Source organism: Pan troglodytes, chromosome 4 (assembly GCF_028858775.2).
Source record: "Pan troglodytes isolate AG18354 chromosome 4, NHGRI_mPanTro3-v2.0_pri, whole genome shotgun sequence".
Taxonomy (NCBI): domain Eukaryota; kingdom Metazoa; phylum Chordata; class Mammalia; order Primates; family Hominidae; genus Pan; species Pan troglodytes.
Window position 1 is genome coordinate 145,375,906 of NC_072402.2, and position 14,624 is coordinate 145,390,529.

General features: G+C 36.8%; 1 protein-coding gene across 6 annotated transcripts in view; it reads right to left on the reverse strand.

Moving 5' to 3' along the window:
- JAKMIP2 (janus kinase and microtubule interacting protein 2) overlaps nucleotides 1-14,624 on the reverse strand; it is a 197,466-nt gene that overhangs the window by 58,469 nt on the left and 124,373 nt on the right. For all 6 annotated transcript variants that reach the window (XM_063811576.1, XM_063811575.1, XM_063811574.1 and 3 more), the window contains 4 exons: nucleotides 6,546-6,755; nucleotides 4,585-4,683; nucleotides 1,084-1,230; nucleotides 291-431 (listed from right to left, as the gene is read on the reverse strand). In XM_063811576.1, the coding sequence (XP_063667646.1) occupies nucleotides 291-431; nucleotides 1,084-1,230; nucleotides 4,585-4,683; nucleotides 6,546-6,755 (597 nt within the window). The remainder of the gene's footprint in view (nucleotides 1-290; nucleotides 432-1,083; nucleotides 1,231-4,584; nucleotides 4,684-6,545; nucleotides 6,756-14,624) is intronic.

A 14,624-nucleotide genomic window follows, 5' to 3' on the forward strand; every position in this document is an offset into this window, starting at 1 on the left:
ACCCAACCTACCTACAAACTTATACAACGAGGCATTTAAAAGTTCTTTTAATGTGCTTTGCTGTTACTATTTGTGCTACCAAATTAGTTAACAAAGGATTATAATTTAAAAGGTGTAAAGCAGTTGAACAATATAAAATATTGGAATACAGTCTCTAGAACAAAATTACATATTTAACATATGAACTTGGGCCTCTGGGGTTAAACTAAAATTAACTGCTTTCAGTGTATATTTTGTTGGCTACTTGTCCTTGGGAACAACTTAGGGTTTACAGATTGATTGACACGTACCCTTGTGAGCTCATCAATAATGTTCTGTTGCTCAATGACCTGAAGTTTTAGAAACTCTGTTTCTTGTTCTTCATTAGCTTGGTCGAGGTCGTTCAGAGATTTTAATTTCTTCAGGGGTGGATGGGATGTTATTTTTTCTCTCTGGATTGGAAAAGAAGAAAGTACAGGTGGAGACTTTAAAAACCTCAAACTTTGGTTGTTAACATAAAATATCTGTAGAAAGTTTATGAGGCTCCAGCTAAATTTGGAAATTGCCCAGCCTGAATACACATACACCAACTAAATCCTCAAGCACATTTTATCTGCCATAATAAGTCATTATCATTGGGGATTGTCGAAGATCTCTATAGATGTATTGAAAGTCTATTAAGGAGTACATTATCATTTCACTTGTCCGCATATAACACAAGTAATGGTATCTATTTCCCAAATATCAGGCACGATCTTAGAAGACAAGGTGTGCCTGGGGTATAGGTCTGTAAATAGCATGTTAGTGAAGTCATGGATGGTTTCTGTGGCTAAGTTATGTCAAAGCTTTCCTTCTCCATTTCCAAGCTTTTGGAAAGTGTGCAAATTCCTGGAAGCACTCCTACAGTTTTGCAAATATAGAAACCTCATAAAATTCAGAGCCAGCAACCTTCTCTTGCTTTCTTCATTAAGGCTTCCTTGCTTACATAAGGAAAAATCCAAATAGCACTGTATTTTTAAAATAAGCTGAGAAATGGCAATAATTCAGGTTATTAAGGTAATATAATCAAGGAAGCTGCAGTTTTGCAGAGTCTGTGATACACACCATTTCTGAATTTTCCTTGGTAACGGCTTTTAGTTTTTCTTCCATGCGCTGCAAGGACACCATCAGTTCATCGTTTCTCTTGGCGAGGCACTTGTTCCTTTCCAGGAGAGGTTTACATTGCTTTTCGGTTTCCCGCACACGTTTTAACTGGGAAGAAATAAGTGAAGATTTGTGTCTTGCGTTTGGGGGACGTGGGGGAAGGGGAGTAAAGTGGTGGGAGTGAAAGCACCTCTGGAGCCAGCCTTGTCTGCTTCACTATGTGGCTGAGGACTGACCACTGACATTCCAATCCTTCACTTAACAGACTGTTTGCTTTCTTTTCGGTTTTCTCTAACGGTTTTTCATCACAGCCTTTATAGCCTTATATCAATCCATTGTCTTAAGGAAAGTACTCCAGAGACTGGTTTTGGAAATGCTCGGGAGGACGCGCTCTCCTTGCTTTCTTTCGCTTCCCCCACTTGTTACTCCACCGTGCTCAGCTGCAATCCCTGCACCTGGAATGACCTGCATTAGCTCAGAGATAAAGGAGCTCACCCAGACCACACGGTCACTAAGTAATGCGACCAGGAGCTGAATCCAAAGGTCATTCTTTCAGAGATCTTGTGGAAATCTCCTGACTCGCACTACAGTTGTTATTTTAAAAGAAATTTTATTGAGGGAAGAAAAAACCACACGTAAGTTTGAAACTCTATGGATGTTTGTGTAAGGATATCAAATTCTCCCCAAGCTTAGTAAGTATGATTGTATTGTTATCCACCCATAATTAAGAGTGAGCATACTCTCATTTGCTTGGTTAGTCTAAAGCAGGGTTTCTCAGTCTCGGCATCTGTGACATTTTGAGCCAGATGTTTTTTTGATGTGAGGTGTCCTGTGCAGTGGAGGATGTTTAGCAGCATCCCTGGCCTCTGCTGGCTAGATGCCAGTAACACTCTGCTAATTGCGACCATCAAAAACATCAGATATTGCCAAAATCGCCTGTAGTTGGGAACCACTGGTCTAAGTTTATGAAAATTGTCTTGAGGGGATTGTTGATAGTCCTCCCCTTTACTTTTAAAACACTCCTTTTTGTATATTTCGTGATCATCCTATACATTATAGATTTTCATTTTCAGCTTCTCATGATTAGCTTATTCTTTTCTTACTAATGATTCTGAATGTGAATATGTATTGGGAGAAGAGCAAGGAAAAAGGAGGGGTGTATTAGAAATATTTGAGAAGACTTTTTAAAGTACGCACTACTGTTCTTGAGATTCTAAGATTTTGGGAAGTGCTGAGGTGGAAGACTTAGCTAATTATGAATATTTGTAAAATCTCATCTTACGATTCTTAAACAGCACTTCCGCAAATCCATCTCAATCTCAATTTCGTATTAAAGAAAGAACTCCATTTCATATTAAAGGCCAAAACTGGGTTTATTTTTACAAATAATCTGACTTAGTCCTGAAGCATTAATGCCTTAGTCCTTAGTGCCTGAAGCATTAATATTAAATATTGTATACATATAAGGACAATAAGTTATTCTTATTTTTTAATCTGTCTCTTCTGAAGGTCAATGATGTGAGTTTTAAATATTTAAATTATTAATACAATTCACAGAAAATGCAGATATGCATAAAGAAAATATCTATAATTCTATCACATCATACATCAATAACCATAGTCCCACAATACCCAACAAAATGTTCCTTTTAAGATACACCTTAAATAAAACACAGAAAGGTTGGAAAAAAGTGTGTTTGTGTGTGTATATATGTATGTGTAAATATGTATGTATATATGTATGTCTATATAGTTATAAATACATATATATACACATACACATGTATATGCACGCTAACACTAAAACAAAAATCTGATACAGTTCAACTAATAACAACGACTTTAAGCCAAGAAGTATTACCAGAGGAAAAAAAAAAGCATAATGATTAAAGGGTCAATACACAAAAAATATAACAAATATTAATTTATATTCATCTAGTAACATAATTTCTAATATATTATAAATATATATTATTGTTCTACATATAAAGTTAAATTTAAAGAACTAAGAAGGATATAGACAAATCTATTGGGAGAACAAGCAGACAAAAATATCAGTAAGAATTGAAAAATTTTAAACAAGATTATTAACAAACTTCAATCAAACTGCAACTAATAATTACAGAGTATGCCTCCTTTTCATGTAAACATGTAACATTGCTAAAATTGACTGTATGCTGAGGTCATAAAGCAAATCTCAACAAATTTTGAAGGAACGAAATATACAAAGTACATTCTCTGACTATAGTAGAATTAAGGTAGAAATGGATACCAGAAAGATAACTAAAAAAATCTCTAAATGTTTTGAAATTAAGCCATCTACTTCTAAGTGACCCATATATCAAAGAAAAAAATTACATGATATTAGAAAAATTTTTGAATGAAATAACAATATATTAAACTAAAGCAAGGCTTAGAGGGTCAATTACAGCCTAAAATGCATATATTTGACAAAAGGAAAGGCTGAAAATAACTCTTATATGAACAGCTCTATTAAAAACAAAAATGTAAGCCATAGAGCAAGATATTTTAAATGCAAATGTACCACAAGTGATGATAAAAAAATCCTAATAGTAACTGAAACAGTAAAGGCAGCATAACAGAAAATGGGCAAAAGGCTAAGGACAAATTATATCTGAAAGGCTAGTAAATATTTGAAAAGTTACCCTACCTTCTTAATAATGAGGAAAATTAAAACCATAATGTAAGGTGTAAGAGTATGCCCTACATCCACCAACATGACTAACAATTATTTTTGTATGTTGGAAAAGATATGGAGAAACTACCACTTTCATTCATTATTGGTGGGAATTGTGACAACTCACTGTTTGGTAATAACTATTGATGCTGACTACATCCATACTCTAACATCCGGTAATTCTACTCCTCTGTATATTCCACCAGAAATGGGCATCTTTTTTCACAAACGACATGTAGAAGCACTGTTCTTCTCAAAACAGCTCAGAAGTTTTAAGAAACAACATAAATGTCCATTAACAATAACATGGATAAGTATATTGTGATATATTATTTGAATACTATAGAGAAATGAAAATGAATGAATTCTACATGCAACACAATGGATAAATCTCACAAACAAAGCTGAGTAAAAGAAGCAGAAGAAGTCAGACAAAAAAGAGAAAATATTGTATGATTTCATTTACAAAAAAATGTTTAATGGTGATAGACATCTATGGCGATTGAAGTCAGAATAGTGGTTAAGTTTAACAGGATGCTAATTGGGAGGGGTCACAAGAAGCAGGGGTGTGAGATGCTGGTAATCTTCCATTTATTCATCTGGATGGTGGTTTGTTGAGTGTGCCACTTTGTGAATATCTATTGAATGGTATCTTTATTATTTGTACACTTTTCTCTATTATGGTATGTATCTATAACATAGTATGTAATTCTGTAACATAATGCTTAACAACAACATCAACAAAAATTTTTAGTATATCTCACCAGTTCATTTCGTTCATCTCCAAGCAAGGTATTCCTGTCTTCTAATTTTCTTATAGTGGCATTCAATTCAGCTATTCTCTTTTGATTTCTTCGCAAATCCTACAAAGAAAAATTAAATTGGGTATTTCTTCAACAACACTTTTCACAAAGTTTGGGAATATCACTTATTATTCATAAAAGTAATAGGCTCAGTTCTCTTATCTGGCTCCTGAAGTGAGAATAAAATATTCTTTTATCCAAAGAGTAAATATTTACCCTTTTATAACTCTCAATATTCACCACTTGGGTTGAAGACCACGCCAGGTTGTAATTGCAAATGAATTCCATGTGGCAGATACTCCCTGGATCCAGGACTCAGGGCAGGGAGAGTGCAGAGGGTTGGATCAACTTATCAGAGCTGTGTGCTGTGGGACCAAGGTCATGATGTGATTACATAAGGTTCAAAGGGCATCCCTTGTGTCATGGCCACACATTGCTTCCCACAGCTTAGACAGCTGTCCTGGTATTACCATTAGCCACAGAGGGGAGAGAGTAGGAGGTAGGGATGAATATAGTCAATTCCTTCATACTCCTGAAGAAAAAGGTCAAAGTGAGAAAATGTTGATGTATTACCTTCATGTATAAAGGGCAGTAGTTTATAGGATAGGCCTCACTAGTATATTCTGCCCAATGCAACTGGCTTCTCCACTGGTAGAATGGCTGTGAATCACCTTACACAGGGCATTCATGGCTTAATTTCATGTTGTAGAGTTATACAGGACTGTTATTATCATATGCTAACAATTATATTATCATCTTACATTTTGATAATGCTGTACTGTTGACAAAGTAGTTTCAAATACATTATATCCCAGCATTCATAATATCCTAAAGGATTCAGTAGAACAGGTAAAATTCAGATAGGTAATAACTCCTTTAAGGTCTTGTGGCTAATGTCAAAAGATAAGTAACTAATATGTATTAAATGCTATGTGCCAGACACCATGCTCAACATTTTACATATTATCTCTTCTAATCTTTAGACTAGCCTTATGAGGTACTACTATAGCTTCTATTTTACACATGAGGAAACTGAATGGTCAAGTGGTTTGCCTAAGGACACACAGTAAATGGCAGATTTGGGATTTGAACCAAAGAGTCTGACTCTAGAGCCCATTCTCTTGACAACTATGCTATATTGCGGGTACCTGTCAGTGTCAGAACTAAAACTTACAGAAACTGCTAAATCCTAGATAAGTACTCTTTCCACCACCTACTAAGATTATATACATATATATATATTTATTCTGAATATCAATTCATAAATTATTCATTACTTAGTTCTAAGTAGTACTTTGGAACCCATCTCTGTTCCTAAATAATACATTTCCATTATTATAGCAGCTAAATAATTGGAAAGGTATAAGAGTTATAGCCAACTGCATATAAGCCCATTTCTATTGCTGCACTTCCGAAAATAATTTCTCATATAAAATGATGAAAATTCATGGAAATAAGTGGTAGGTTCAATCAGACAATAAGTCTTCAGATGAAGATTAAAAATGGTTTTGTCTTTTATGCAGTTATACATTTTGACCCCTGTAGATGACAACCATCTTTATCAATTTCCAACCCAATTGTTAACAAAAGGGAAAATTACCAGTGTAGGCAAGAGGCAAAATATTTTCATCTAATTTATGTTTCTTATAATAGACTTAAGTTTGGATAGGTATTGCCTGGCTAGAAAAATTCTAGGAAGGATTTAAAGAAATCTATCTCATGTGATCTGCTAATGTAGTGCAGACCACTTAGTTGTCTATGAGTTTAGAAAATCCTGTTCTCAAGATACTAGCTGATTTTATAGTAGAAGGTAGATTGATTTCTTTGTAGTAAACAAGAAAAGAGCTTAAGTAAAAGGTAAAACTTGGGAGCTAAATAAAAGATGACTTGTGCGTTCTTAACTTCAACTAGAATGGACTTACAGGACTGCTGCAGTGTTCAGAACCATCACCTGCCCTTCCTGGAATTTCTCGTTTTGGGCTGCTCATGTTGCACTCAGCCTCCTTGACCAGAAAGAGTTGTTCGTCCAAAGCCTCCTTCTGAAGTTGGAGTTTCTGTACATAGCCTGTCTGGGTCTCCAGTTCCTTTTCCAGGGAAAAGATGATCCTGTCCTTGGCTTTGATTTCATCCATCTGAATTAAATGAGACCCAGGACATTTTATTTAACAATGCTGTAAAGAAATACATTTTTACAATGGTGTAAGTTTAACTTCTTTTATCTGATTGATACAGAAAAAAAATCACGGATTTGATAAGTGTATTGGTTTCATGAGTAAGATGAGGCAACATTGTGTAATGAAGAAGTATCCTGGGTTAATTAGGTGTCAAGGAGAGTAATTTTTTTTCTCTCTAGTATATCCTGTGAAGATGTTTTGACTCAATATATTGTTTGAAATAGTCTGGGTTGATTAGATATGCAAAGGACAGTCTAACTTTAAAATAGCCATTAATTTTAATAAAGATGAACATTAAATATTCCACTCTAATGTTTCCTAGGACATTTTTTGATGTCACTTCTTCTTTGGGCAAATGGGTATTCAGATTCAATCAAAATAGCTGTTGCTCCTGTTAGTAGCTGGTCATTTGTAACTGAAGAAACTTCAGACTTCCCAGTGGCCTAGTCATTTTTCCAAGACTAACATGCTTGCATTCAGGTGATGGATTTGGAGGGAGGTCCTTCCATGGTTCATGTGTTATATCTCTTTCTGTTCTCACTTGTATTTCAGAGCAGCCAGTTCTTAGCAACCATTTTATCATTACTATAAGAAAATCATGGTTGGGATTAACAGGAATAGAAAATATCTGGCAATATTAACCACTATTTTCCCTCCCACATGTGTGAGATATATTTATTGATCCAAATATGCATTTCTGCTAAGCCTGGGCATGGCCTCAGAAGAATTTCTCAACTAAAGGCCACAGGCATTCAATACCAGTTGATTTGAGTTCCCTTGGAATGAAACCTTTTTGCCATCCTAGGATGAGGGCTAATGAAGTGAATGTCTATAAACAGTTTTTAAAGAGAGCATAGCCATTGGGTGAAACCTTTCTTATTGTTTCACTATATTCTATGTGTACATTCAAAATGGAGATAAGGAAAAGACATTTAATACAAACAACATTACGCTGTTTTGCTTTTTCTAAAAGTGTCTCCTTATACAAAACAAATACTTTTGTATAAATTTTTCTTTTCTGTGTGCTCTTAGACCAGAAAAAAAAAAATTGCAACAGAAATGGTGTTACATAGTCACGTATTTTCCACATATAAATATCTGTGAGCTACTGCCTGTGAGTCACATGCTTAAATTTTAGGTCAATTCTGAGAGAGCTTTGGGCTAAATTCTGCATGATCTTGTAATATCATCTGATAACTTGGTAAGAATTCAATATTGTCCCGTTAATTGGGAATAATAGCATTGTCTTTGGTTTCCGTCTCCTTGTAGAAGACTTGAGACCTGTGTTTTTCTTAACTGAGCAGCATGTTCATTTGTCAGACTTGTCAACTGGAGCATTACTTTTATTTGCAGGTTAACATAGCTCTAGTTACTTTTTATGAGTTGACATAGCTCTAGTTGTTTTTTATGTACTCACCTTGTTAGACTTGTCGAGAAATCATTCTATTACTGCCCACATTCAGCCTCATTATCACCATCATCACAGCTGAAATTTATTGATCTTTCACTATATTCAGGGTACTATACTCAGAGCTTAATATGCCTTATTTTATAACAATCCTATTCAGTAGGTTCAGTCGTCATCATTTTACAGGTGATGACTGAGGACCTGAAAGCTTAAAAACTTGGTCATAGTCATATGTCTAGTAAGTTGTGAAGCCGTATTTTTAATGGAATCTTCTAACTATAGAGCCCATTCTGTTAGGTACTATGCTATACTGGCTTTAAGATTATTCATATACTTTAAGCATTTCCCAAAGTGGTTTCCTGTGGGATATATAGTAATTAGCATTGAGAAAGCTTTATTGCGTAGCAGTTATGAGCATGGACTCTGATCTCAAAATACTGTAAATCAACCAAAGCCCTACTTAGATGGGAAAGGGTATAAACCAGAATTCTCTGGGGAAATTTTCTAGACAGAACAACTCCCATTTCTCTCCCTTTCAGTTCCAAAAATGGAGCTTGGGGTAGGGGTAGGCACAGAGTAAAAAGAAGGAAAAAATGAAGATGTGTATATCTGCGCTATCAAAAAAGTTTCCTATGTTATTCTGTGTTCATGCAGTTTGTGAACTACTCATAAGGTGGCTCAGATTTACTTTTTAAAATTTTAATGTTTATTTTACTTTAAGTTCTGGGATACATGTACAGAATGTGCAGGTTTGTTACATAGGTATACATGTGCCATCGTGGTTTGCTGTACCTATCAACCGGTCCTCTAGGTTTTAAGCCCCGCATGCATTAGGTGTTTGTCCTAATGCTCTCCCTCCCCTTGCCCCCACCACCTGATAGGCCCCAGTGTGTGATGTTCCCCTCCCTTGTCCATGTGTTCTCATTGTTCAACTCCCACTTATGAGCGGGAACATGCAGTGTTTGGTTTTCTGTTCCTGTGTTAGTTTGCTGAGGATGATGGCTTCCAGCTTCATTCATGTCCCTACAAAGGACATGAACTCATTCTTTTTTTATGGCTGCATAGTATTCCATGGTGCACATGTACCACATTTTCCTTATTCAGTCTATATAATTGATGGGCATTTGGGCTGGTTCCATGTCTTTGCTATTGTAAATAATGCTGCAATAAACATACGTGTGAATGTGCCTTTTAGTAGAATGATTTATATTCCCTTGGATGTATACCCAGTAATGGGATTGCTAGGTCAAAAGGTATTTCTGGTTCTAGATCCCTGAGGAATAACCACCCTGTCCTCAACAATGGTTGAACCAATCTACATTCCCACCAACAGTGCAAAAAGTGTTCCTATTTCTCCACAGACTCACCAGCATCTACTGTTTCTTGACTTTTTAATAATTTCCATTCTGACTAGTGTGGGATGGTATCCAATTGTGGTTTTGATTTGCATTTCTCAAATAATCAGAGATGATGAGCTTTTTTTTTTCAGGTTTGCTGGCCGCATAAATGTCTTCTTTTGAGAAGTGTCTGTTTATATACCTTGCCCACTTTTTGGTGGAGTTGTTTGCTTTTTCTTGTAAATTTGTTTAAGTTCCTTATAGATTCTGGATATTACACCTTTGTCAGAAGGGTAGATTGCAAAATTTTCTCCCATTCTGTAGGTTGTCTGTTCACTCTGATGCGAGTTTCTTTTGCTGTGCAGAAGCCCTTTAGTTTAATTGGATCCCATTTGTCAATTTTGGCAATTGTTGCAATTACTTTTGGCGTTTTCATCATGAAGTCTTTGCCCATGCCTATGTCCTGAATGGTACTGCCTAGGTTTACTTTTAAGGTTTGTATGGTTTTGGGTTTTACATTTAAGTCTTTAATCCATCTTGAGTTAATTTGTGTATAAGGTGTAAGGAAGGGATCCAGTTTCAGTTTTCTGCATATGCCTAGCCAGTTTTCCCAGCACCATGTATTAAGTAGGGAATCCTTTCCTCATTGCTTGTTTTTGTCAGGCTTGTCGAAGATCAGGTGGTTGTAGATGTGTGATGTTATTTCTGAGGCCTCTGTTCTGTTCCATTGGTCTATATATCTGTTTTGGTACCAGTACTATGCTGTTTTGGTTACTGTAGCCTTGTAGTAGAGTTTGAAGTCAGGTAGTATGATGCCTCCAGCTCTGTTCTTTTTGCTTAGGATTGTGTTGGCTATATGGGCTCTTTTTGGTTCCATATGAAATTTAAAGTAGTTTTTTTTTTAAATTCTGTGAAGAATGTCAATGGTAGTTTGATGGGAATAGTGTTGATCTATAAATTACTTTTGGCAGTATGGACATTTTCATGATGATGATTCTTCCTATCCATAAGGATGGAATGTTTTTCCACTTGTTTATGTCCTCTCTTATTTCCTTGAGCAGTGGTTTGTAGCTCCCCTTGAAGAGGTCCTTCATGTCCCTCGTAAGCTGTATTCCTAGGTATTTTATTCTCTTTGTAGCAATTGTGAATGGGAGTTTATTCATGATTTGGCTCTCTGCTTGTCTATTGTTGGTGTATAGGAAAGTTTGTGATTTTTGCACATTGCTTTTGTATCCTGAGACTTTGCTGAAGTTGCTTATCAGCTTAAGGAGTTTTGGGCTGAGATGATGGGGATTTCTAAATACAGAATCACGTCATCTGCAAACAGAGATAATTTGACTTCCTCTCTTCCTATCTGAATACACTTGATTTCTTTCTCTTGCCTGATTACCCTGGCCAGAGCTTCCAATGCTATGTTGACTAAGAGTGGTGAGAGAGGGCATTCTTGTCTTGTGCTGGTTTTCAAAGGGAATGCTTCCAGTTTTTTCCATTCAGTATGACATTGGCTATGGGTTTGTCATAAATAGCTCTTATTATTTTGAGGTTTGTTCCACCAATACCTAGTTTACTGAGAATTTTTAACCTGAAGGGATGTTGAATTTTATTGAAGGCCTTTTCTGCATCTATTGAGATAATCATGTGGTTTTGGTCATTGGTTCTGTTTATGTGATGGATTACATTGATTGATTTGCATACATTGAACCATCCTTGCATCCCAGGGATGAAGCTGACTTGATCATGGTGGATAAGCTTTTTGATGTGCTGCTGGATTTGGTTTGTCAGTATTTTATTGAGAATTTTCACATCGATGTTCATCAGGGATATTGGCCTGAAGTTTTCTTTTTTTGTTGTCTCTCCACGTTTTGGTATCAGGATGATGCTGGCCCCATAAAATGAGTTAGGGAGGAGTCCCTCCTTTTAAATTGTTTGGAATAGTTTCAGAAGGAATGGTACCAGCTCCTCTTTGTACCTCTGGTAGAATTCAGCTATGAATCTGTCTGGTCCTGGGATTTTTTTGTTGGTAGGCTATTAATTACTGCCTCTATTTCAGAACTTGTTATTGGTCTATTCAGGGATTTGACTTCTTCCTGGTTTAGTCTTGGGAGGGTGTAAGTGTCCAGGAATTCATCCATTTCTTCTAGATTTTCTAGTTTATTTGTGTAGAGGCATTTATAGTATTCTCTGATGGTAGTTTGTACTTCTATGGAGTTAGTGGTGATAGCTCCTTTATCATTTTTTATTGTGTCTATTTGGTGCACTCTTTTTTTCTTTATTAGTCTAGTTAGTGGTCTGTTTTGTTAATTTTTTCAAAAATCCAGCTCCTGGATTCATTGATTTTTTGAAGGGTGTTTTGTGTTTTTATCTGCTTCAGTTCTGCTCTGATCTTAGCTATTTCTTGTCTTCTGCTAGCTTTTGGATTTGTTTGCTCTTTCTTCTCTAGTTCTTTTAATTGTGATGTTAAGGTGTTGATTTTAGATCTTTCCATCTTTCTGATGTGGGCATTTAGTGCTATAAATTTCCCTCTAAACATTGCTTTATCTGTATCCCAGAGATTCTGGTACATTGTCTCTCTGTTCTCATTGTTTTCAAAGAACTTCTTGATTTCTGTCTTAATTTTGTTATTTACCCAGCAGTCATTCAGGAGCAGGTTGTTTGATTTCCATGTAGTTGTGTGGTTTTGAATAAGTTTCTTAATCCTGAGTCTGAGAGACTGTGTGTTGTGATTTCAGTTCTTTTGCATTTGCTGAGGAGTGTTTTACTTCCAATTATGTGGTTGATTTTAGAATAAGTGTCATGTGGCATGAGAATAATGTGTATTATGTTGATCTGGAATAGAGAGTTCTGTTCTATTAGGTACACTTGATCCAGAGCTGAGTTCAAGTCCTGAATACCCTTGTTATTTGTCTATCACATTGATCTGTCTAATATTGACAGTGGGGTGTTAGTCTCCCACTATTACTGTGTAGGAGTCTAAGTCTCTTTGTAGGTCTCTAAGAACTTGTTTTATGAATCTGGGTGCTCCTGTATTGGGTGCATATATTTTTAGGTTAGTTTGCTCTTCTTGTTGAATTGATCCCTTTACCATTATGTAACGCCCTTCTTTGTCTTTTTGATCTTTGTTGGTTTAAAGTCTGTTTTATCAGAGACTAGGATTGCAACCCCTGCTTTTTTTTGCTTTCCATTTGCTTGGCAAATTTTCCTCTGTCCCTTTATTTTGAGCTTACGTGTGTCTTTGCATGTGAGATGGGTCTCCTGAATACAGCACACTGATGGGTCTTCACTTTTTATCCAATTTGCTAGTCTGTGTCTTTTAACTGGGACGATAGCCCATTTACATTTAAGGTTAATATTGTTATATGTGAATTTGATCCTGTCATCATGATGCTAGCTGGTTATTTTGCACATTCATTGATGCAGTTTCTTCATAGTGTCATTGGTCTTTATATTTTGGTGTGTTTTTGCAGTGGCAAGTACTGGTTTTTTCTTTCCATATTTAGCGCTTCCTTCAGGACCTCTTGCAAAGCAGGCCTGGTGGTGATAAAATATTTGCTTGTCTGGAAAGGATTTCATTTCTCCTTCACTTATGAAGCTTAGTTTGGCTGGATATGAAATTCTGGGTTCAAAATTATTTTCTTTAAGAATGTTGATGGCCGGGTACTGTGGCTCACGCCTGTAATCCCAACACTTTGGGAGGCCGAGGCGGGTGGATCACAAGGTCAGGAGATCGAGACCATCCTGGCTAACATGGTGAAACCCCGTCTCTACTAAAAATACAAAAAAATTGTCCGGGCATGGTGGCGGACGCCTGTAGTCCCGGCTATTCGGGAGGCTGAGGCAGGGGAATGACATGAACCCAAGAGGCGGAGCTTGCAGTGAGCCGAGATCATGCCACTGCACTCCAGCCTGGGTGACAGAGCGAGACTCCGTCTCAAACAAAACAAAACAAAACAAAACAAACAAACAAAAAGAATGTTGACTATTGGCCCCTACTCTCTTCTGGCTTGTAGGGTTTATGTTGAGAGATCCGCTGGTAGTCTGATGGGCTTCCCTTTTTAGGTGACCTGGCCTTTCTCTCTGGTTACCCTTAACATTTTTTCTTTCATTTTGACCTTGGAAAATCTAATGATTATGTGTCTTGGGGTTGATCTTTTAATGGAGTATCTTAGTGGTGTTCTCTGTATTTCCTGGATTTGAATGTTGGCCTGTCTTGCTAGGTTGGAGAAATTCTCCTGCATAATATCCTCAAGTGTATTTTCCAACTTGATTCCATTCTCCCCATCTCTTTGAGGTATTCCAGTCAATTGTAGGTTCAGTCTTTTAACATAGTCCCATATTTCTTGGAGGCTCTGTTCATTCCTTTTCATTCTTTTTTCTCTAATCTTGTCTGCATCCCTTATTTCAGCAAGATGGTTTTCAAATTCTGGTATCCTTTCTTCTGCTTGGTCGATTTGGCTATCGATACTTGTGTATGCTTCACGAAGTTCTCGTGCAGTGTTCTTCACCTCCATCAAGTCATTTATGTTCCTCTCTAAACTGGTTATTCTAGTTAGCGGTTCCTGTAACCTTTTATCAAGGTTCTTAGCTTCCTTGCATTGGGTTAGAACATGCTCCTTTAGCTCACAGGTGTTTGTTATTTACTGACCTTCTGAAACCTACTTCTGTCAACTTGTCCATCTCATCCTCCATCCAGTTCTGTGCCCTTGCTGGACAGTTGTTGTGAACGTTTGGAGGAGAAGAGGCATTCTGGCTTTTGCGATTTTTGGTGTTTTTCCCTCATCTTTGTGGATTTCTCTACCTTTGATCTTTGAGGCTGATGACCTTCGGATGGAGTTTTTGTGGGAGGGTCTTTTTGTTGATGTTGTTGTTGCTGCTGTTTTAGTTTTGTTTGTTGTTGTTTGCTAGTTTTTCTTCAAACAGTCAGGCCTTTCTTCTGCAGGTCTGCTGGAGTTTGCTGGAGGTCCATTCCAGACCCTTATTGCCTAGGTATCACCAGTGGAGACTGCAGAACAGCAAAGATTGCTGTCTGCTCCTTCCTCTGGAAGCTTCATCTTAGAGGGGCACTGGCCTGATGCCAGCCAGAGC